The sequence below is a fragment of the Zalophus californianus genome, chromosome 5 (assembly GCF_009762305.2).
Source record: "Zalophus californianus isolate mZalCal1 chromosome 5, mZalCal1.pri.v2, whole genome shotgun sequence".
Taxonomy (NCBI): Eukaryota; Metazoa; Chordata; class Mammalia; order Carnivora; family Otariidae; genus Zalophus; species Zalophus californianus.
Genome location: NC_045599.1, coordinates 106,407,472 through 106,429,459, shown reverse-complemented (window position 1 = coordinate 106,429,459; position 21,988 = coordinate 106,407,472). Strand labels below are relative to the sequence as shown.

General features: G+C 42.2%; 1 protein-coding gene across 1 annotated transcript in view; it reads right to left on the bottom strand.

The window, feature by feature from the left end:
* Positions 1–21,988, bottom strand: part of TIMD4 (T cell immunoglobulin and mucin domain containing 4) — a 32,599-nt gene that overhangs the window by 935 nt on the left and 9,676 nt on the right. The window contains exons 4-7 of the mRNA XM_027607069.1: positions 21,255–21,338; positions 3,375–3,421; positions 1,976–2,069; positions 422–461 (exon numbers count right to left, since the gene is read on the bottom strand). Of these exons, the coding sequence (XP_027462870.1) occupies positions 422–461; positions 1,976–2,069; positions 3,375–3,421; positions 21,255–21,338 (265 nt within the window). The remainder of the gene's footprint in view (positions 1–421; positions 462–1,975; positions 2,070–3,374; positions 3,422–21,254; positions 21,339–21,988) is intronic.

The window sequence follows — 21,988 nt, the reverse complement described above, 5'->3', positions numbered from 1 at the left end:
CTGCTTGTACTCTCTCTCTCACAAATAAGTAAGTAAGTAAGTAAGTAAGTAAGTAAGTAAGTAAGTAAGTAAGTAAGTAAGTAAATAAATAAATAAATAAATAAAATGAATTGCCCAGAGTTGAACAAAGAATTCTGAGCACAGAGGACAAAGACATATCACCTTCCTTCTTTTGCATGCCATGCTTCTATTAATGCAACCTGCCTTTATATTTGTATTTCAGACAAACATAACATAGTGTTAACCAAGACAGAGGTTAAAGTGAGTTAAATCCCACATTTTTTCACCTCTAATGCCATACTTCTCCAACCCTGTATTTAATCAGAACACGAGCACAAGTCATTAAACCACTGAGTAGTATCTAATCATTTGTAACAGCTTGTACAATCATTACAACAATCAGTCATGCAAGATGAATTACCTTGTGTGTTTCGGGAACCAACTGGTTTTCATGACTTTCCCTGAAAAGACAAGGCCATAGGATAAGCAGAGTAGCTGTGCTAGAACATGTGAAATGCTGGGAAAGCCCAAAGCTGCCCTACCAAGAGTGCAGTTGGACCAAAGGTGAGAATTGAGGGAATGGTTTTGGCAGGGAAAGCTGTTCCTTTAATCAGATCAAGTGATTGCTTCTTCGGGCCCCAAGGCAGTGCCCATCAATTACACATCTGTTCCCATGTTGTGGGCAATAGTGTTAAGCTGCTTCATTCTTTTTTTTTTTTAAGATTTTATTTATTTATTTGACAGAGAGAGAGATAGACAGAGAGAACACAAGCAAGGGGAGCAGCAGAGGGAGAAGGCGAAGCGGGCTTCCCGCTGAGCAGGGAGCCTGATGCGGGGCTCAATCACAGGACCCTGGGATCATGACCCGAGCCGAAGGCAGATGCCCAACTGACTGAGCCACCCAGGCGCCCCATGCTGCTTCATTCTTAAGTCATTTGCCCACCCAGAATTCAAGCACTCACTTGAGTTTTAAAACACCTCCTTAGGAGACATACTCAGAAATTCCAAAACTGTGTGAGAACCAATGTCCTCTGCCTTTATGAGGGCTTTGTAGGAAGGCTAATGGCAGGCTTCCCACTGAGTTCCGAATTGCCTTTGTCAGTGTTCACTAGGGACAGGTACTGAAATATGCAAGTTTCACTACTGTTGCTTGAACAGGCCAAGCTGGTTAGCAGTCCTATCTCCTCATTTGCCACCTTGAAACAGTTTCTCTTAATGACTACAGAACAATTTTCCCCCATTTTACAGCAGGACCAGATGTCACATGCCTCTACTTTGCATGACAACTATAAACCCTGTTCCATGACTCCTTTTTGCAGCGTGTTAAAACTATTTTTTTGACAATGAGGGGTGGGGGTGGGAGGTGTAAGGTCACAGACCAGCTGGGGAATCTAATAACAACCGTGGACCCCACCCCCTGAGAAGTGCAGATAGGAACATGCAAGTACCTTTGCACAGGATTTCAAGGGATTCACTTTCCCCTGAGGTCTATCTGTCGAGCCCAGGTAAACAAATCTTGCTTTAAGGGAAGAAGAAGCCCGAGATTATTCATGGCTTTCTTCCTGGGGCAGTCCTAGCCAGAGGAGGAGCCTGGGCCAGGGTTTCCTCTGCCCTAAGACAATGATGATAATAATAGCACTTTTCACTTAAGGCAGTCATGAGAAGGAAAGCAGTTAGACACATCAGGAGTATAACAGCAGGACTGCCAGAGATTGAATTTCCAGAAAATGAAGGTGCTCTTGTTTTTCTTTTCCAAAATATAAACTCCATCAGGAAGATGATACATGAAGCCTTTAGCATCCAAGGGAGAATGAGTTTCCCTGTTACTTCCTTGACCAGGATGGAGACAATGATGGAAAGGGGACTCTGAGGGAAGGAGACAGGGGCAGGAAGCAGAATCAGTCCACCCCCAGATCCTCCTAGAGGCTCCACAGCTCCAAAGGGCACCATCCCACCCGGGGCCTGCCCTCCTTACCTCGAAGGAAAAACGCCACAAGCAACACCAACAGCACGAATCCCAGGGAGGGAACGATGATCATTAGCAGGTCGGAGTTGATGGCCATTTTTACCTGGTGAGACACAGGGAAGGCGACTGGGCCAGTGCTTTCTGAACATTACCCCCGCACGATTTTCCTGTCCCAGTCATACCTTCCACTCACCAAGTAGCTTCATTGCTTGTCCCCCCACCCCCACTTTGCCTGATAGGGCTCAAGATCAAAACGAAGCAGGCTTACAAATCAGAATTTCTTGGAAAATCTCTGAAAACCTGGAACATTTACTCAGACCGCCCAATTTTCCTGTCTTCGACCTCAGGCATATGGGCTGTGGGGTTCAGGGGTCTGAAGATAGGAAATCTACCCAGTCCCAGGCAGCTCTCTTCACAGCTGACTCAGCCCTCCGGAGGCAACAAGATTCAAGAGAAAATGGAACTCAATTTCAAATTTTCTACAGCACCGGTTCTCAAAGTGTAGCCAGGGGACCCATGAGATCAAAATGATTTTCACGAAACATTATTTGCCATTTTCACTGTCACTCTCATGAGACGGACAGTGGGGTTTTCCCCTAGGTGACTTCACAAGTAATGTGCTGAGGTCATCCTTCCGATGCTAGAATATGCAGGCAGATAAGAGAATTTCTGCCTCCCGGTCAGGCGGACACTCACGAGATTTGCAGAAATGTAAAACAATGTCACCTAACGCCATTTTTCTAATATTTTTTCATTTGGGAAAATATAGTTATTTTTCATAAAGTGTTACTTACGTCAACATGTCATGGGTTTGTTTTGTTATTCTTGCTTTTAAATGAATTAATAAACATCATTTTTAATTTCTGTTTTAATGTTTATGAGTATGAAGGGGTCCTGACACCTTTTCTCGACACAGCAGCAAGGAGGGGCAACAATCTCCCTCTCAGGAGGGAGAAGGGAATGAAGAAAGAAGGGATGGGGGGGCCTTCACTTTTCCCTTATAGGTGGTCGATACTGCCTGCAGTTTTTACTTAAAGCAGCTTGAATCACTTTTGTGATAATAAAAATTAATGAAGGGTACACTCAGCAAATGAGAAGGATGCTGGTGGCAAGTGTTGATCCTGCAGGATGTCACTAATCCTGGGCCACACAGAAGGCACACATAATGATTTTTCCATGATTTTGTACTTTTTATTTCTTTTTGTTTTTCAAGGTGTCTGCACATAGAGAGGTAACGATAGGAACGTTATTTCTGCCAAGAGCACAAGGCACCAGTCTACAAATTGCTTAGCTATTTCCCCACAGTTGCTGCTCAGATATATTTGCCTCCCCAGTTATTTCTGCAAACCTCTATTGTGGATTTTAAAAATCGAAGTCATATGCTTCAAATACTTCACAAAAATTTTACCTGTTCTGATTCTACTCCATTTGGCACAGGCATTTCTGTCTCCGTTGCTGGGAAGGAAAAAGGGGGAAAATGTTTATATTTCCTGTGGGGGAATAAAATACCACATCCTGCAATGGGCATTTCAAAGCTCATCTGGAATTTTAGTTGATGTGTTTAATCTTGTAATCCCATCTTCCCTTTTTCTATATGATTTATTTACAACACATTTCTTTTAAGATGATTTTATCTGAAGCTCGTCTACTATCCAACATTATCCCACAGGAACATCTCCATTTTATAGATGGGTAGAATGGGGCACTAGGCCAGCCAGCGACTGGATCTAAATTTTCGGCAGGTGCCAGCAATGCATCCAGGATTTTTACCCAGTAAGAAAACATGCCTATCAGTTAACAAATACTTATTAAGCATTTATCATAGGCCATGTACTCTGCTAGCTGCACCATCAGCCTCGTTGACGAAATTTACAACTTAGTGCAGGAAACCAAATTAAAGTAAATAAGGTGAATAGTTGAAAAAAATAATGTTACAATTGTGCAACATCCTGGGAATAAATAGTACAATAAGTACAATAAATAGATATGGAGAGGGACATATCACAAGGATGGCTGACCTCTTCTGGAGGATCAAGGGTAGGTATCCTTGAGAATGTAAAGTTTAAGCTGAGTCATGGGTTCATTTATTTATAACTGATAGTTGAGTTCAACAAGTGAGACATACTGTGCTAAGCACTGTCCCAGGCATTTAGAATACTAAGATGAATACAGCATGCCCCGCGCCAACCATGAAATTCACAGTACATTAGACAATGAGGACCAGAAGGTCATTTCAGCCTCATAGGCCACGGGTAACGATGGGCTGTGAGAGGTTGCTGGGGAGGGCGGGCAGAGGGAGAGGCACATAGCCCAACATCGTAGCTCAGTGAGAGCTGCTAGGATAAAACTCCTTGAGGACAGTGTCCCTCTCTGCTTGCTCAACAGGGGAACCCTAACACAGCCTGGCACACACTTGGTGCTCAATAAGTGTTTGTTGAATGAATAACACTTGAGCTGAGTTAAAGTTGTGTAAGAATTAGCAAAGAAAGATGGTAAAGGCCTTTTAGGAAGCACAGCCCCAGCAAGGCCATGGAAGCATGAAACAGTGTGCTTCTGGGTGGAATGGCAGGCAGCCGTGAAGGCAGAGAATGGGGGGGGTGGGGCTGCGGAGGAGTGGCAGGGGATGACCACAGAGACGGGCAGGAACCGGTCAGGGAAGGCCTTTGTTTCATGCTGGTAAGTCTCCGTTTAATTCTGTAAGCAGTGGGACACCACAGAAACATTTTAAGCATGCTATGGTCAAGTTAAGAGAATAAGGAAATAGCCAAGATGAGATGATCAATTACCATCTGATCCCAGGTCCGAAATTCAGAGCTAACAGAAATGAAGGGAGAGAGAGAGATTCTAGAAATGCTTAGCAAGGAGATCAAGAGCATGTGGACATTGAACGTCAGGGTGAGAAAGAAACAAGTCTTAGATAACTCGCAGATTCCTTCTTAAGACTCTGGGCCATTGCCCCACTGTCCTCCTAGACTGGGCACAGCCAAAGCAGAAAGGGCAGTCCAGGGAAGAAAGGTGCCAAGCTCAAATCCATAGGCATCGAGTAAGGCACCCGAGAGACACACGCAAACACCACTCGCCTCACACGCAGTTGATGGATTCGAATCTGAACCAAAATCAGGGAAAGGTTGGAGTTGCAGATACTGGTTCGGGAGTCGTCAGTCTCCAGGGAGCAGTTAAAATCCACTGAATGTATAAGAAATCCAAGGGTCGCATGTCAGAGAGAGAAGAGCAGGAATCCTAAGAAACCCCAGCACTTGAAAGGTGGACAGAGAAGGCAAAGGAGAAAGAAGCAGAAGAAACAAACAGCAGGGAGCAGAAAGTGAGACCAGTGTCATGGAAGCCAGGGCAGGAGAAAATGCCTGGAAAGGATATGAAATCGTAGGTGCAATAAAACCGGCTGATAGAAACAGAACATAAAGTTGCACATAGACAAGGACTGAGTATAGTAAAAATCTAGGTGAATAATTACTGAAATTGATCATTGTTTCTCCCAAGTTTCCTTGCACTCGAGGCAGAAGAAAAAATGTAATAGGTTTTCTAAGGCTCATAGTTTGGTACAAGAGAGCTTATTTGTTCGACAGGAAAGTGACTTGTTGAATGCCTACGAGCATAAAACTCGGAGGGGAAGATTCAGCATGTTTTCATATCCTACAACTCAGTTATTGTTGTTTTTCTCTCCACTATTATTCCCTAGAGCTGGGAATTGCAGGTAAGAATTCAAAACTCCTACCCCTGTTCTGTCAAAATCCTATAGTATTAAAATCATTTGTGATGCATAAGACCGAAATTGAAACCACCAAAGAGAAAAGCCAGCCTAGGTCAGTTTTGTCAGAGCTAATCCGTATTTTAAATCGGAACTGTGTAATGGCAGAGACATTTTGCAAACACAAGAGCTGCGGGGTGATACCGACCCCCACTTCCTCTCCCCCCTCCCCCCTTCCTTTTCTTCCTCCTCTTCTTTCTCCGCCTCTTCCTCCCCCACTTCCTCTTTTTCCTCCTCCTCCTCTTCCTCTTCTTCTGAAAATGCCAAAAGCCCCACTGAGAAGCTCTCCAAAGCCACAGTGTTAGATGGTGTTAGACACTGAATAGCAACAAGGCACACGAGCGGACGGCGATTTTTGTTCCTTGTGAAACAGCGATGCTAACAGCTAGGGCATGGGGCAGACAAGTGAAGACTACTCATTTCTGGGTCTTCCGTGCTATCTTGGCCCTTACATTCTTAAGACCCTGAACTCTTAAACAAGCACATTCGGGCAAAGACAGGAGCGCCCCCCCCCCCCCCCCCCGCCCCAAGACTTGCAAGAAAAGCAATTCTGTGGGAGGGGAACTGTGGTAAGTTGAATAGTGTCCTCCTCAAATGTGTGTGCCCTCAGAACCTCCAACTGTGAACTTGTAGAAATAGGGCATCTTTGCGGATGTAATTAGTTTAAGGATATTGAGATGAAACCATCCTAGATTTAGGATAGGCCCTAAATCCAATGGCAGGTGTCCTTATAAGGAGAGGAGGCACAGAGAGACACACACAAAGAAGGCCACGTAAGGACGGGCAGAGATTGAAGGGATGTGGCCTCAAGCCAGGGAATCCCAGGGGCACCAGAAGCTGGAAGAGGCAAAGGGAGGATCTTCCCTTAGAGCCTTTAGAGAAAGCATGGCCCCACTGACAGCTCAATTTTAGGACTTCTGACTTCCAGAACCATAAAGATAATAAATTTGTGTCGTTTCACATCACTATATTTCTGGTAAGTTTTTATTTACAGCATCCCTGGGAAAATAATACAGAGACACAGTGGTCATTACGATCTTCCCCTGGGGATGGGCACAAGGGATGCAAGGAAGAGTGACCTTTCATTCAAAAAAAAATTTTTTTTTAAGATTTTATTTATTCGTTTTGACAGAGAGAGACACAGCGAGAGAGGGAACACAAGCAGGGAGAGTGGGAGAGCCCCACGGAGCAGGAAGTCCAATGCGGGGCTCGATCCCAGGACCCTGAGATCATGACCTGAGCCGAAGGCAGACACTTAACGACTGAGCCACCCAGGCGCCCCTCACTTAAAAATTTTTTATGCACTTTGTACCTTCACCATATATATGTTTTCTATCCAAAAGAAATTAATTAACATGTAATAACAATAAAAGAATCTTCAACTTAACTATACTTTTCCCAGCTCTATGGACTCACCAATACCTGATTAATAATTAGATTTGCCTACGGGGTGAGAACATATTTACATGAAAAAATACCAAAACATGGACCCTCTTGGCAGAGTTCTCATTGTAAATTAGTAACTTGGCTTGCTGGTTTAATTTTAGGCTCTTGACTGAGTTCTTGGTAGGCATGGGTATTCTGGCAAAATGGAATTCCTGCAAAACTTAAGCCCAGACCTTGGAGCGCTGTGAGGCTGCACCTGGGCCGCCCCCACCCTTCACTGTCACTGAGTGTCTGTGTATCCCACATTTCCTGACTGCGTGACCTTAGGCACAACATTACCTCTTTCTGAGCCACAGGTTATTCATCCGAAAATGCTGGTATTGCACAACTGATCTCCTATGTCCTTTTTATCCTTTATATTTCTGGATGCCTTTTTACAAAGAATTTGAATGACCCGAGAAAATGATCATTTCACAGTAATTTTTTAAAAAGGATGAAAAGCTATAATTAGTATAGGAATTGAGTATGTAAATACTTAAGAACATACAAACACATGCATACATCTTGTTCCACAAAGAAAATTTAAAAATCCTGAAAGACTACATGCATCTGACTTTGAATGGAAATATTATAGGCAATTAAAATTTTTTTCAGTACTTTGTATATTTCTAAATTTTCTCAAATGAGAGAATTTTAACTGTAAAATATATACCACGTGTTAATCACTGGAAACTTTGCAAGATGCCTGGGTCAAGAGCAAATTCTTGGGGTGTGTATCATTTCTCTGAAGCAATGCCACAGGGACCTTCTAAGCGAAACTTTGAAGATCGCTGTTAGAAACCCATTAACTCACAGCTAAAGAAGAGCTGAGTGTTGTTATTAGTAAGACACACCCCTAGATATGAGTACTGACATACAAAGATGTTCAGGATATATATATGTATATAAAGTGAGCTTTTTTGTTTGCTTGCTTTTAAAGAATGATTGCATATAAAAACCAGGGAAATCCAAGTAGAGTTTGTAGACTTGTTAATCATATGATGCCAATATCAATTTCCCTCTTTGACCATGTGCTATAGTTATGTAAGATGTTTGGGGGAAGGTGGAGGAATGTATAGATTTCTCTGTACTATTTTTGCAAGTTTGTGTTGATTCTAATATTGTCTCAAAACAAAAAGCTTTTAAAAAGTGGTTTAAATATCAGCATTTCATATGGTTCAACCTAATATATGCATGATACATAGTTGCTTTGCAATAAAGATTTGTTGAACAAAAATTGTTCAATGGATATAAAAGCAAGCTTTAAAATTATTTTGTAAAAATTTTTAAAATTTTTGTAAAAAATAATGATAGATGTTACTACATCATTAGAAAAAGAAAATGATCTGGAGTGCCTGGGTGGCTCAGTCGGTTAAGCATTAGGCTCCTGATTTTGGCTCAGGTCATGATCTCAGGATCCTGGGATTGAGGCCCATGTTGGGCTCCAACCTGTACATGGAGCCTGCTTGGGATTCTCTCTCTCTCCCTCTCCCTCTGCCCCTCCCTTGCTCTCTCTCTAAAAATAAAAAAATACATATTTTTAAAAAAGAAAAAGAAAATGATCTGAAAGGATATAGCCCACACTGGAGTAATTATTTCTTCTTCTTGGTCATTTAGGGTGAGGGGTTGGGAAGAATGTTTGGAATGTTCACTTTATACTGTTTTACTGTTTTCTTTTACAAGAGCATGTACTTGGGGCACCTGGGTGGCTCAGTCATTAAGCATCTGCCTTTGGCTCAGGTCATGATCCCAGGATCCTGGGATCGAGCCCCACGTGGGGCTCCCAGCTCGGCGGGGAGTCTGCTTCTCCCTCTCCCACTCCCCCTGCTTGTGTTCTCTCTCTGGCTGTCTCTCTCTCTGTCAAACAAATAAAATCTTAAAAAAAAAAAAAAACCACAAGAGCATGTACTTATTTTAAACATATAAAAAATAAAGTGTAAATGTGAAGACCGTAACATAAAAACACTCCCTTTACCTTTCAAGGACTTATCATCCAGGGTAGGGTAGGAAGCAATATTCAGTGCCTGTACTGGAAGAGCCCTGTTGAAAGAGACTCACATCTGCTCTTTCTAAAGAATGTGTCCTGTATCTGGATGGTGTAGATCAAGGGTTGGCAAACTATGACCTGAAGGTCAAATCCACTCTGCTGCCTGTTTTTGTATAGCCTGAGAGCTAAGAATTGTTTTTATATTTTTTAGTGGTTTAGAAAAAAAACAAAAAAAGAATAACTCATAACACATGTAAACTACAGGCAATTCATATTTCCATGTCAATCAATAAGTTTTATTGGAGCACGGTGGTAACCATTTGTTCACGTTACCTCTGGCTGCTTTTGCACAAAAGGGCCAAGCTGAGTAGTTGAGACTAACAGCATGGCTTGTAAGGCCTAAAATAGGTACTATCTGGCCCTTTACAGGAAAAGTTTGCTGACTTCTTGTGTAGTTATCAGAGTATAATTTTAATCTTAAAACCTTCAGACCTTCAGACCCTAGGGTGATGAGACTTACCCTTCACGGTGGTTATGCCTAAGGTGGTAGACTCGAACCCACCCACGAAAATAAAACTATGTGCTCTTTGCAGATCTGGAATGGCATTGAATTTTTAGATAAGAAAAACTTTTAAAATCCATTTTGAATTATCACCCCTGTTCCCATCCCATTGGGCAGAGATTGTCTTCAAAATTACTGGGTACTCCCTGTCAAAATCAATTTATTGAGCACTACAGTGTGCCTGGCATAGTGATAAGCACTTCATGTAAATGATCTCATTTAATGTTTATACAATCCATTCTACAGACATATAAACTGAGGCTGAAAGAGTTTAAGTCACTCACCCAAGGTAATATACATAATAAAAGGAAATTTGAACCCAACTCTGAATGACTCAAAAAATCATGATTATAACCACTCTGAGAGAAAAGAAAAAGAGCATATTAAAATCCTATTTGAAAATATAAACTTTCTAGCCAGTGGGCTTCATGCTGGAAATAAAAGCACTCTATCTTCTCAGTGGGTACATTTTAAAACTGATAGTACATATTTTTACTCATCATTAAATTCATAGACACAAGGACTCATCTGTCTCTACTCTTAAATTTAGTTCTGATACAAGTCAACTCAATGATACGATCTTAACGTAATCATAGAATTTTTTAAAGTGACAATGAATCATGGAATACTACATCAAAATCTAATGATGTATTGTATGGTGACTAACATAACAAAGTAAAATAAAATTTAATTAATAAATAGACAAATAAATAAATAAATTCAAGTCCCTAGGCAAAAAAAAAAAAAGACAACTTCAACCCTTCAGTGGTTTTTTTTCACGGCAGCATCTGGCTTATGCTGCCCTCTTCTGGACCACTGGTGGTATGGTCTTAAAAAATCCAAAGGAAAGAAAAAAGATTCCCCTAATTCGTCCGAGTATTTTAGACTTGAAAAGAATTAGAAATTATCTCCTCTGAGACCCCCCTCTTTTTTCATCATCAAGAGAAAAATCAAAATCTAGAGACAGTTTCACTTACTCAAGGTTTCACAGCAATGAGTAACAAAGAAAATGACTAGAACCCATATTTTCTGAACTTGCCTGGCAGCATTCCCACAGATTTGGAATTTCAAAAAACCTTTTGAAAATAGAAACGCACATTTATTGAGTTCACAGACTTCCCTTAAATTCTGGAGACCTCTGAATGTTTTTAATATGTGCAATGATCAAGAAGAGCACTATATACTTAAATAAATCAATTAATACATACTTGAGTCAGATGTTCCTTAGCACCGAGGGCAAAATTGGGTGAAAAGGAACAGTGGGCAAATTGTTTTGGCACCCAATGTGGTTCCTAAAGCAGAAGGAATGGTAAAATGATTTCACATTCCATGCCGATGAGGTGACAGAAGGAAACCAAGGACTGTAGAACACCATTAAGACTCACTGAGTTTCAAACTTGGCCTCAAGCTTCCACTGCCTCCAAGGATTCCCCACCAACAAAAATGTCATCATTCTGAGAGCACAGAGTTGTCACCTCAGGCTCCTGCTCTCATGTGCCAATATCTGAGGGTCTCAGTGAGGCATAGATAAGACCCCATCCCTAATCCTTCCCCCCCAGACTCCTCTCTGAAGGGCAATGTCTGGCACAGCTCTTCCTACACCCAGCTGGTCAATAAATCTTGATTGAGGGAGGTGGCAAAGTCCTCATTTTACCAAGAAACCTCAGAAGCATTAACAACAAGAACAATAATAATAAATGGACACCAGATATCAAGCACTTAACTATACTACATGCCAGGCACAATGTGAAGGACTTCCATGTTTGCTCTCAAAAAATGCTCTGCAGTAGATTCCATTATTGTTCTCATGGCACAGTGAGAATCCTGTGGCCTAGAGATGTCAGGTGACGTGCTCAAGTCATGAAGCTAGGAGAGGAGAGAGCAAATCTCAGAGCCAGGATTATCTACTTACAGAGCCCAAGCTCTTATCCTCTGAGCTTTACAGCCTTTGGAAAACATGGCAAGTGCTCATACACACTTGCTATGGAAAGATCAGTGCTGGAGAGTGAATGATCTTGCTATTTCATGGCACAATAGGAAGGATCCATTTGGAATGGAACACTAATCTTTGGCTGCTTTGGTGGATGCAGTTTCTGGAAAGGAGATTCTAACTATTATTATTGATGATGATGATGATGAGCACAATGTAAGCAGCCAAATGTGCACAAAACATTTTCACATTCATTATCACTTTTGAACTTCAAAAGGAATCTACTGATGGGATGCCTGGGTGGCTCAGTTGGTTAAGCACCTGCCTTCGGCTCAGGTCATGATCCCAGGGTCCTGGGATTGAGCCTGGCATCAGGCCCCCTGCTCAGCCAGGAGTCTGCTTCACCCTCTCTCTCCCTGCCCCTCTGCCCTGCTCATGATTTCTCTCTCTCTTTCTCTCTCTCTCTCTCAGATAAATAAAATCTTTTTAAAAAGTATTTTAAAAAAATAAATCTACTGAGGTAAGTAAACTCGGGCAGAATTATTGAAAGAGGAGGAACCTGAAACTCAGAGAGGTCCCATATCTTGCCCAAGCCTGCCTAGCTAGTAATGATTGCTAGCACACGGTAAAGCCTTGCTCAGTGACAGTATCACAGCCAGCTAGGTTTATCTGAGGCATGATTATTGTTGATTGAAAATTTTCCCAGTGATATCTGATTCCACATCCCATGTCTGCCCGCCCTCTGCTGTGCTGCTGAGCATCCCAGGGTTCACAAGTTGCAAGTGCAGGGAGGCTCTTGCCAAAGGGTATTAGTACCTTTAAGTCGATGACTTGATCACAGTGCAAGAACAGATGCTTCACCTCCTCACAGAACTAGCTCAGGTGTGCCATTTATCCTACCTGCTGGGAGACCAGAGATCTCTCCGGTGCCTAGCTCCATGTCAGAGGCACATTTTGGTCAGAGTGGTCACCCAGCTCACTTGGATATCCAGTAACGGGGGACCCATCCTAGGACTGGCTCCCTGTTCTATTTCAGTGGCTGGCATCTTACTTCTTTTCCTCTCTGCTTGCTTCACCACGGTTGTACCTCTCTTAAAGCTCGGCAACGCTCTTTGTTCTTATTTGGTTGACCTTTCTGAAGGTGAGCGGTTAGATGTTAGAATTACACAGATTCAATCCCAACTTTATTAATGAAAAGATATCATTTGTACGGTTGGTAGAATAGAAATGCTATTGTGAGAAGAATCATGAGAATCCATTCTTTGTCCTTTGCCTTAATCCCCAGACTGCCGGCCTACCAACTGATTCGAGCCTGTGGACAGCGTGGCCATGAGAGATAAAACAAATCAGCTAATGCCTCGCAAAAAATGTTGACTTTGAAATCAACTACATCCAATTTCTTTCCTCCTAAAAAAAGGCATTTGTGAGTGAAAATGAGCTCTGCTTCATTCCCCTGCCTTCCCCTGGTCCTTCTGCTGAACTTGTACTGGAAATGGTAATTCCCCCTACAACTTCCTTATGTCCTTGATCAACCGAGGACCCAGAAAAGTGTCAAGTTCTGACACGGCTCGATTTTGTCTTTAATGAAATAGCACAGTGTAGGGGAAAGAGCTCTGCTTTGAGAGTCAGAAGGGAGTCGTACCTGGGACCTCATTCCCACTTCTCTTTGAAATTTTTATGCCTGTGCCTCAGTTTCCTTCTATGTAGAACAAGGAGTGTGCACTACACCAGCAAATCCTAAATGCCTTCTTGGGGCCAGGGATGGGCTGGCTTCAAAAGAATCTCCCGAAGAAGTTTGTAAGCATACAATTTCTTGGACCCACCCCCAGAGGTTCTAATTCTTTAAGTGTTGGGTAGACTAGAGCAATCTATATTTTTACTAAGCACCCTGGGTTCCAGGCCATGGCCAGGTCTGGTATACATGAACTAGATGACCTCGAAGTTCAAGGTCTTGGTTCTGTTCTCCTGTCCCCCTGGGAGGTCAACATGAGATCAGATTGCTCCACACCTTCATTTATTCTAGCTTCACTCCCTTTCCTCTTACCTCCATTTCTAGACCAAACCCTCATTTTTGACTGATTCCCCTCTCCTACACCAGGACCAACCTTGCTCCATTCACTATCCCCTTCTCTAAATTATTCATCCTCAAACTTCTTGAAAGAACACCTAACATTATTCTTTAACAATTGCTCATCTTGGACTTCAGTGCCTCCACCCATAGAACTAACACTGTTCACCTAATGGTCCCCCTGTCACAGTTCACAGCCACCTAAGTGCTCATCCTACTTGACCAGCATTCTGAATTTCCTAATATTTGACTACACCCTCTATAATCTTTGTCAGGCCAACCCTCTCTGCACTCCTGGTCTCCTGGATGCCTTCCTACTTTTGTTGTCTCCCTCTCTGCCTCCTCTCCCAAAGTAGTTGTTACTTTATGGGCTTGTACCTCCTCATTTCCCTCTTCCTCTCACACAATATCTTTAGGTGATTCCACAGGAGCTTCAATTACCCCTGTGCTAATGAGACAATATAATAAGGTGCTTAAGAGTTCAGTTTCAAGAGCCAAAAGACCCAGGGTCCAAACCCTGGAAAATTTCTTTCTTTTTTTTTTTTAAGATTGATTTATTTATTTTGGAGGGGGGAGGCCAGAGGGGGGGGGGAGCAGACTCCCCACTGAGCATGGACCCTGACCCAGGGCTCAATCCCAGGACCCTGAGATCAGGACCTGAGCTGAAATCAAGAGTCAGACGCTTAACCAACTGAGCCACCAAGGCACCCCTCTGGCAAATTTTTTAACGTCTCCAAACTTCAGTTACTTTTCCTTTATAATGGACATAATAATAGAATCTTTCTCACAGATCCAGACAATGCCTAGCAATGAGACAATGCACCCAGGCCTAGTATATAATAGGCACTCAATAAGTGTCATTTATTATCAGTGATTCTCCAAATTGTATCTACAGCCCTGAACTGTCCCTTATGAGATAATATGTATTAAAGTATTGGTTAAGTAGCAAGTCCCTGTTCAGCAATTAAAATGTGGATCACAGGAATTATTATTTGATCAGAAGTAGATGCCAATCATCAAAGACACCTATCCCCACCCAGGCATCCATAAGTCAACCCAGCTCCACATTTCCAACTGCGCATTAGGCATTCCTCAGGGGTCCTTTAAACTCCAGCTCTCCCAAACAGATTTCATCCTTCCTCCTGGGGTTCTTCACTTGTTAACCTGTCACATCAATCTAATCTCCCAAGTAAGGAGAATCTGTCATCCTTCATTCTTACTCGGGTTACCAAGTCCTCTGGATCTTAACTCTGAAGTGGCTCTGACTCTGTCTCCTCTCTGTAGTTACTGCTGCCATCATTCTAGTCTAGACACTCATCCCTGGCCTGAATTATTATGGGAGCCTCCTGGGTAGCCTCTCTGCCCCCAGGCTTGCTCTCTCTCATACATCTTCCACACTCTTACCAGAGCAATGTCTCCTAAAACAGAACTGGAAATGTCATTCCCTACCCAGAAAACATGAATTATTCCTTATGACCCTGGAATAAAATCTAAATTCTTCAGCCCATCAATCAAGTCCTTTAAGAACCTAGGCCATTCCCTACTTCCCATCTCCATTAGATGAACCTGGACTATTAGACAATCTCTGAAGACTTCATGCTCTTATCAAGTCCTCCTCTCTTTGCTCATGCCATTCTACCTGCCTGTTTACCCTTCCCTGAACGATGAAATGTTCTCATCCAAGGAGGAAACCTTTCCATACTTCGATCTCAAAACAACTGGATGATTGTTTGCTCTGCACGGCCTGTCCTTCCCACTAAAGCATGACCCTTTGTGGAGCAGATGTCCCAGCTTATTCACAGAGAGGCCACTCAATCAGCCATGTTCAATGAATGACACATTTGAAAAGCTTTTACCAAAAATCATGCTGCCTATTTCCATGTTTCCAAGCCAAATGCCAAGATAAAGACAGAAAATCCTATCTCCAACCACTTTGTGCTCTGAGACTCCTTTGACTCCATGGAAAGGCCAGCTTGCTCTGGACCATGAAGCTTGGGATGACTTTGTAAAACAGAAAGATCCAGGAATAGAACAGAGCTTCCTAAAAGCATTCCCTCCCCATTCTCTCACCATCCTACCCTGGGACCAAGAAAAAGTTACTGTAAGAATCTTAAGAAAGGGAAAATGTTATTATTATCAAAGCATGTTCATTTTTTCTTAATTTTATTGGATTGACAGCAAAGTCCTCATGCATATATGGATGCCTTAAATTTGAAATGGTTTGGTAGCTTTGACTTCATGCTAGTGATGGGTATAATGATCAATTTGGGGGCAGAGAAAAAGTGAATCCTAATACTTTAGGAGAAAATATGAAATCCCTCCTTGGGGAAGCTCTGTTGAGAGACAGTGGCTGCCAATCCTGGAACAAAGGCCAACTACACATGGGATCGGGAGAACTGGCCTCTGGTCTCAGCTCTCTTCCCAAGTCACTGCAAGGCCTCTCAACTCACAAGGCTTTCACTGGTCTCAGTTTCCCATCTTCTCAGTTTCCTGCTTTTCCACAGACAACACTGCTCCCCAGGAGTTCAGAAACACAAGTTTAAACCCCCTGAAACCTGGGTGTGAGTCTCAGCTCTCCCCCTGTCTAGCTGTGTGATCTTGGGCAAGTCACTCTACATCTCTGAGCTCCATTTCTAGGCAGCCTTGGAGTGGATGTGAGGATTTGCCAGCCTGGGTAGGGCTTCCTCAGAGGATGTCTGCAGCAAATGCCTTAAAAGTGGAGGGGGCACTGAAGCAGGAGATACATACTTGGAGTTGTCTTATAAAAGGAATAATAACACGAATCTAGAAACTGTCCCACAACACACCCAACTACAGCTCTTTTTCCAGCATGACTTGGTTTCCAAGCCTCTATTATAGAGAGGAGCCTCCCTAGACTGAGCGATGTGAGAGAGACAAAACAGTTGAGAAACAGAAGACAAAAGGTGTCCAGAAGCAGGAATGAAACCAATAATTGGGAAATCCGAGGAGGATTTAAAAGGGACTCAGTGAAGAGTTTTCAGAATCTCACATTTCCTCTAATTGCGAGTAGAGAATTACTACCGTGAGATTTTAAAAACTTTTCTAACTTTCCCAAGTTTGTAATTTTGTCACTCATTGGCTGTTTCCCTGGTATGGTTAGCAGTTAAAAAAAAAATCCTTAGACCAGAAAGTGTCTGTACTTCTAAGGAAGAGCAAGGCGGCTGGAAGCTGGTGGCAGTGGCCTCTTGTCATCCTGCCGGAGTGGCCTGCAGACGAAGGTGTGTGAGTGGGAAAAGCAGCAGATGTGGAAAGAAGAGAGGAGATAGGAATCCGGCAAGATGACTATCATTTACTAGCCACTAATTGGGTCCTAGGCGTCTGTCTCATGCATTTCCTCACTGAACAGTCCTATGAACCAAGTACTCCTATTACCGTCACTGTACATTTTGAGGAAACAGAGGTTTAGAAAAGGATAAAACAAGTAACTCACCTGAGGTTCTGGAAAAAAACAAAAAACAAACAACCCCCCTCCAAAAAGCAACCCCCGACACACACACAAAATGTCAGAGCTGGGATATAATCCTAAGACTTCAGACCCCGTGGTGAGTACTCAAAGCCCACTCAATGCTTCCTGGGAGACAGTGAGGAGAAAAGACTAGGAAGAAAGGATCAGAGATGTTACTGAGGCAGTAGAAGGACCAGAGGCATAATGAATGGAAGACTTAATCCCAGGCCTCATGGTGACAGCTTCAGGGTCCCTCCCCAGTTAGAGACTAGGTCCTAAGGGAACAATCTGGGACCATTTCACACATTCCTCCTGCCAAGCAAGAAATGAAATCAACCCTCAGGCTGGACAGAATGATTTGAGTTCCTAAGCACCTGGAGGGGTCAGAGTTCGTATTCCTTGAACAGATTCTCTTCAGTTGAGGGGAGAAAGCTATGAGAGTTTTTATTGTTGTTCGTTTGTGTTTGAATTGTGGTTCCAAACCATCTGGAGCTTTGCAGCTTTCCTGGAGAATCTCAAGAAATGTCCTAGACTATTCCCCCCAAAAAAATGTGTGTGCACATATACACACAGAATTATATATGTAATTTCAGGGGGTTCATACCACACTCCACCCCATCCACAGACAACCCAGGAGCCCATGGCCACAGTTTAAAATCTTTGAGGTCTAGGTGTGAGTCCTAACTCTCCCTCTGCCCAACCGTGTAATCGTGGGCAAGTCACTCCACATCTCTGAACTCCATTCTAGGGAGCCATGGAGCGAGGATGAAGAATTGCCACTCTGGGTAATGCTAATTTTAGGGAATAATAATTTTGACCAGATCTTCTTTGGATTTAAACCAGCCCTCATCTATGGAAGGCTTGCCTTCCAAAATTACATAAAGAAATGAAGAGGGAATCAGGGATATTTAGCCAAGAAAAAAACTCACAGAAGCATGTGGGCTCCCAAATGGATTGAAACCATTTTCACAGGAATGAAGAAGTAGGATTCATTCTGAATTATTCTGTAAGTGGCTCCCGAGGGGGGAACTGGTTGGGGTGCGGCGGGGAGGGAAGCAGCTCAGCCTAGTGTCAGAGTGGCATCACAGTTGAACAGACACAGGTTAAAACCAGGCCGCCATTTACCAGCTAAGTTAGATAACTGTCATGGACTCTGAAACGGAGGTGACAATGGTATCTATCTCCTAGGATTTTGTGAAAAGCCAAATGAAGTAATGCGCTTAACATGCACAGTGTTAAAACAAAGAGAGACTTCAGTGGATGTCCGCTTCTCTAATAAAGTCTCTGACCCTCCATTTCTTTGTCTGTAAAATGGGGACATTATCTGTACCCGATCAGAAGGTCACTGTGAGATTTAAATCAGAAAATGCACATTAAACACCCTTAATACAGTACCTGACACATAATTAACTCCTCAGCAGGTGGGAAGTGCAATTATGATTACAAAGTTTTCGTGACAAAAACCAATGGGAAGAGAGGACAGTAAAGGAAACGAACTTAACCTTTTATTTCAAAAATGGAACGCAAGGCCTTAAATGAAGGGGGGGAATTGGAGCGGGAGGTGAACCATGAGAGACTATGGACTCTGAGAAACAAACTGAGGGTTTTAGAGGGGAGGGGGGTGGGGGGATGGGTTAGCCCGGTGATGGGTGTTAAGGAGGGCACGTACAGTGTGGAGCACTGGGTGTTACACGCAAACAATGAATCATGGAACACTACATCCAAAACTAATGATGTAATGTATGGTGATTAACATAACAATAAAAAATTATTTAAAAAACTAATGATGTAATGTATGGTGATTAACAATAAAAAAATTTAAAGAAAAAAAAAAAGAAATGCCTGATCCTGAGCAGGATCCTTTTGACATATAAAATATTATGGGGATACTTGAATGGGGAATGAAGACTGGTATAGTGATGGGACAATGTTAGTCTCCTGATTTTAGTAGTTGGATCGAGTTTATGTAGGTGAATGACCTTGTTTGTACGAAACATATCCCAAAGTATCCAATAATGATTGGATTAGGTTGATACCCTATTCTATGTTTATTTAGGGAAAAATAAAGTTCTTTGTACTGTAAAAACAAAAAACAAAAAAAAACTAATGATGTAATTAATGTATGGTGGTTAACATAATAAAATAAATTTTAAAAATAAAATAAAAATTTTAAAAAAACGGAAGGCAAGACAAAAAAAAAAAAAAATATATATATATATATATATATATATATATATATATATATATATCTAAGAGCAGGGACTCAGAGCTAGACTTCCTGCATCTGGCACCTGAGAGCAGTGAGGCCTTGGGAAAGTTGCACAAAGTAGGGATATGAGCATCTGCTAAAGAAGAATTGAATGAAGTGACCCATGAGAAGAGCTTGGCTCTGCACCAGCACATAATACGTGTTCAATAAATCCTGGTTTCTTCCATAATAAGTAAAGGTAACACAGAGACAGACCTTCTTATAACAAGTTCCTCTTCAGCAGTGCAGCCTTTAGTGGCTGCGAGTATTCTCTCTCCTCCGGGATTTATCAAGGAAGAGAGAAATGAAATTACCAGGGATATTACAAGAGAGGGTAAGACATCAAGATGACCCCTTGTTCCCTTGCAATTCAATATAAGATGGTTTGAGATTTAAATGGACTGAATGATAGATAACATTTTGAAAACTCCTTGCCCACCCTCCATCGTTTTTCTAGTTGCTACCTTCTCTTCTGCCAGAAAATAGCCCCCCACCCTCACCCCATGCCATGGACAAAGAAAGTTTAGATCTTGGGCATCTAGTTTCCCTTCAGTTCACAACAACTAGTCCAGATTTTCTGTCTTCCTGCTGGATGAGGGGGTGCACGCCAAAGCTTTTCAACATTAGATCACCCTTGCATTTCATTTTGATTTATACTCTTCCTACAAAACATATCCCCCTCTCACTCACTCTTGTCTCTCCCCTCTGATTGTGTCTTCTGAGCTTTTGTGAGTAATGTCCCATTGCCTCCTTCACAGAGTTAAAGAACTACCATTTTCTGGCTAATAAACATATAGAAAGACACTTAAACTCTTTGTTAATCAGAACAACAAAAGCATAAGATGACTTTTTTTTTCCTGGGGAGATCGAAAAAGATTAAACAAATGGTCATATCAAGTGTAGGGAGGATGTAGCAAAGCGGACACCCTGTGGATGGGAAAATAAATTGGCAAACCCTTTCTGGAAGACAATTTTGTGATGGCTATTAAATTTAAAAGTGCACATTTTCTTTCAGCAGAGCATTTTTCCTTCTGGGTCACCCCCCTAGTGAGAGAAACACCAGCACAGATGCTTAAGGAGACACTCACATACCAGGATGTCCCCTGCAAACTACTTATGGTAATGAGATATTAGAACAACCTCAATGTCCCTTAGTGGGTGACGGGTACTATAAGTATCCATAGTATAAAATACTATACAGCAATTTAACATAATGATGCAGATCTACATGGACTGGAAAAGAAAGTGGTCCAATATTGTAATGTTAGGTGAACACAACAAAGTGCAGAAGGCTGCGTACACTAGGAGAGAATTTTTTTTAAAAATCGACACACAAAACAAAACTGCATTTTTCTGTATCTATACACACACATAAGCAATAGAAAAAAGATCTGAAGAATGCTCATCTTCAACTAATAACAGTGATTATCTCAGAAGAAGGGCTGGGATTCAAGACAGGGAGTCAAAGAGCATGATTTTCTACTCTTTTTATGCATCCCTAACAAAAATACATTAGTGCAGTATTTGTGCAATCTGCCATAAATTACTAATTTTTTTTTAATGAATGAGTGATTTTCTGGCATTTCTAACTTCAAGACAGAAGCAGCTAAGGAAGAAGGGGAATCCCAACAGAGGGGTTTCAGAAATGAGGCAGAGGAGGGAAGAAGCCAGCTTGGATGCTGTTTGCAGGTTTCACTTTCATCCTAGCTTGTGGGAAAATGGAGGATGTGACCACAATGGAACCAAAATAGCCGAATCCCAAGACAAGCAGGAACATGACAGATCAGATCATTCCCACGGTCAGACAAAACCACCCTCAGGAGCACAGCCCCTTACCTCTTGTCTGAGGAAAAGTCACTGAGTCACTCATTTCCCACGTTGACTCCTGGGATGTTGACTGGAGAAACCAACCTTTGGACTCTGGGGGAAAAAAAAAAAAAAAGGAAAAGAGAAAACAAACTTCAGTAAACACCTGTCATTTTTATTTTTGGTGCCTCACTGTCCCCCTAAACTAACTTCTGTCATAAAAAAGAAAAGAAGAGCTAATTAATGTTTACTGAGCATTTAGTACATGCTGGACAGTGTTCTAAGTGATCTACACGCATCCTCTCATTTTATCCTCAGAAAGAGACACAGGATAGGTGTTATTATTAGTCCCATTTTACCAGTGTGGAAGCCAAGGCCCAGAGAGAGAAAATAACTTTCTCAGAGTCACACAACAGATAAGAAGCAGGACTTACACCCAGGCAGTGTGATGCCAGAACACACACATGACCCCCCCACCCATACTAGCTCCCTATGTTGTACTAACACAAGAATTGATTGATTTTTTTTTTTACTCCATAGATATCCACTTTCTTCTACTTGATTATAAGCCCCATTAAGTAATATCTACCACTTGAGCACTTAGTAACATGCCAGGCACCCACCTTCAGCCATCATATGCATGAAGTTATACAACCCTCCAACTCACCTGGGAATAAACCAAGGCCAGAGACCCTTGGCAAAAAGGAGTAGAACAGGGAGCCAAGGCTGGGCAGTTCTCTCTAGCACCCCCATGGATGAGAATC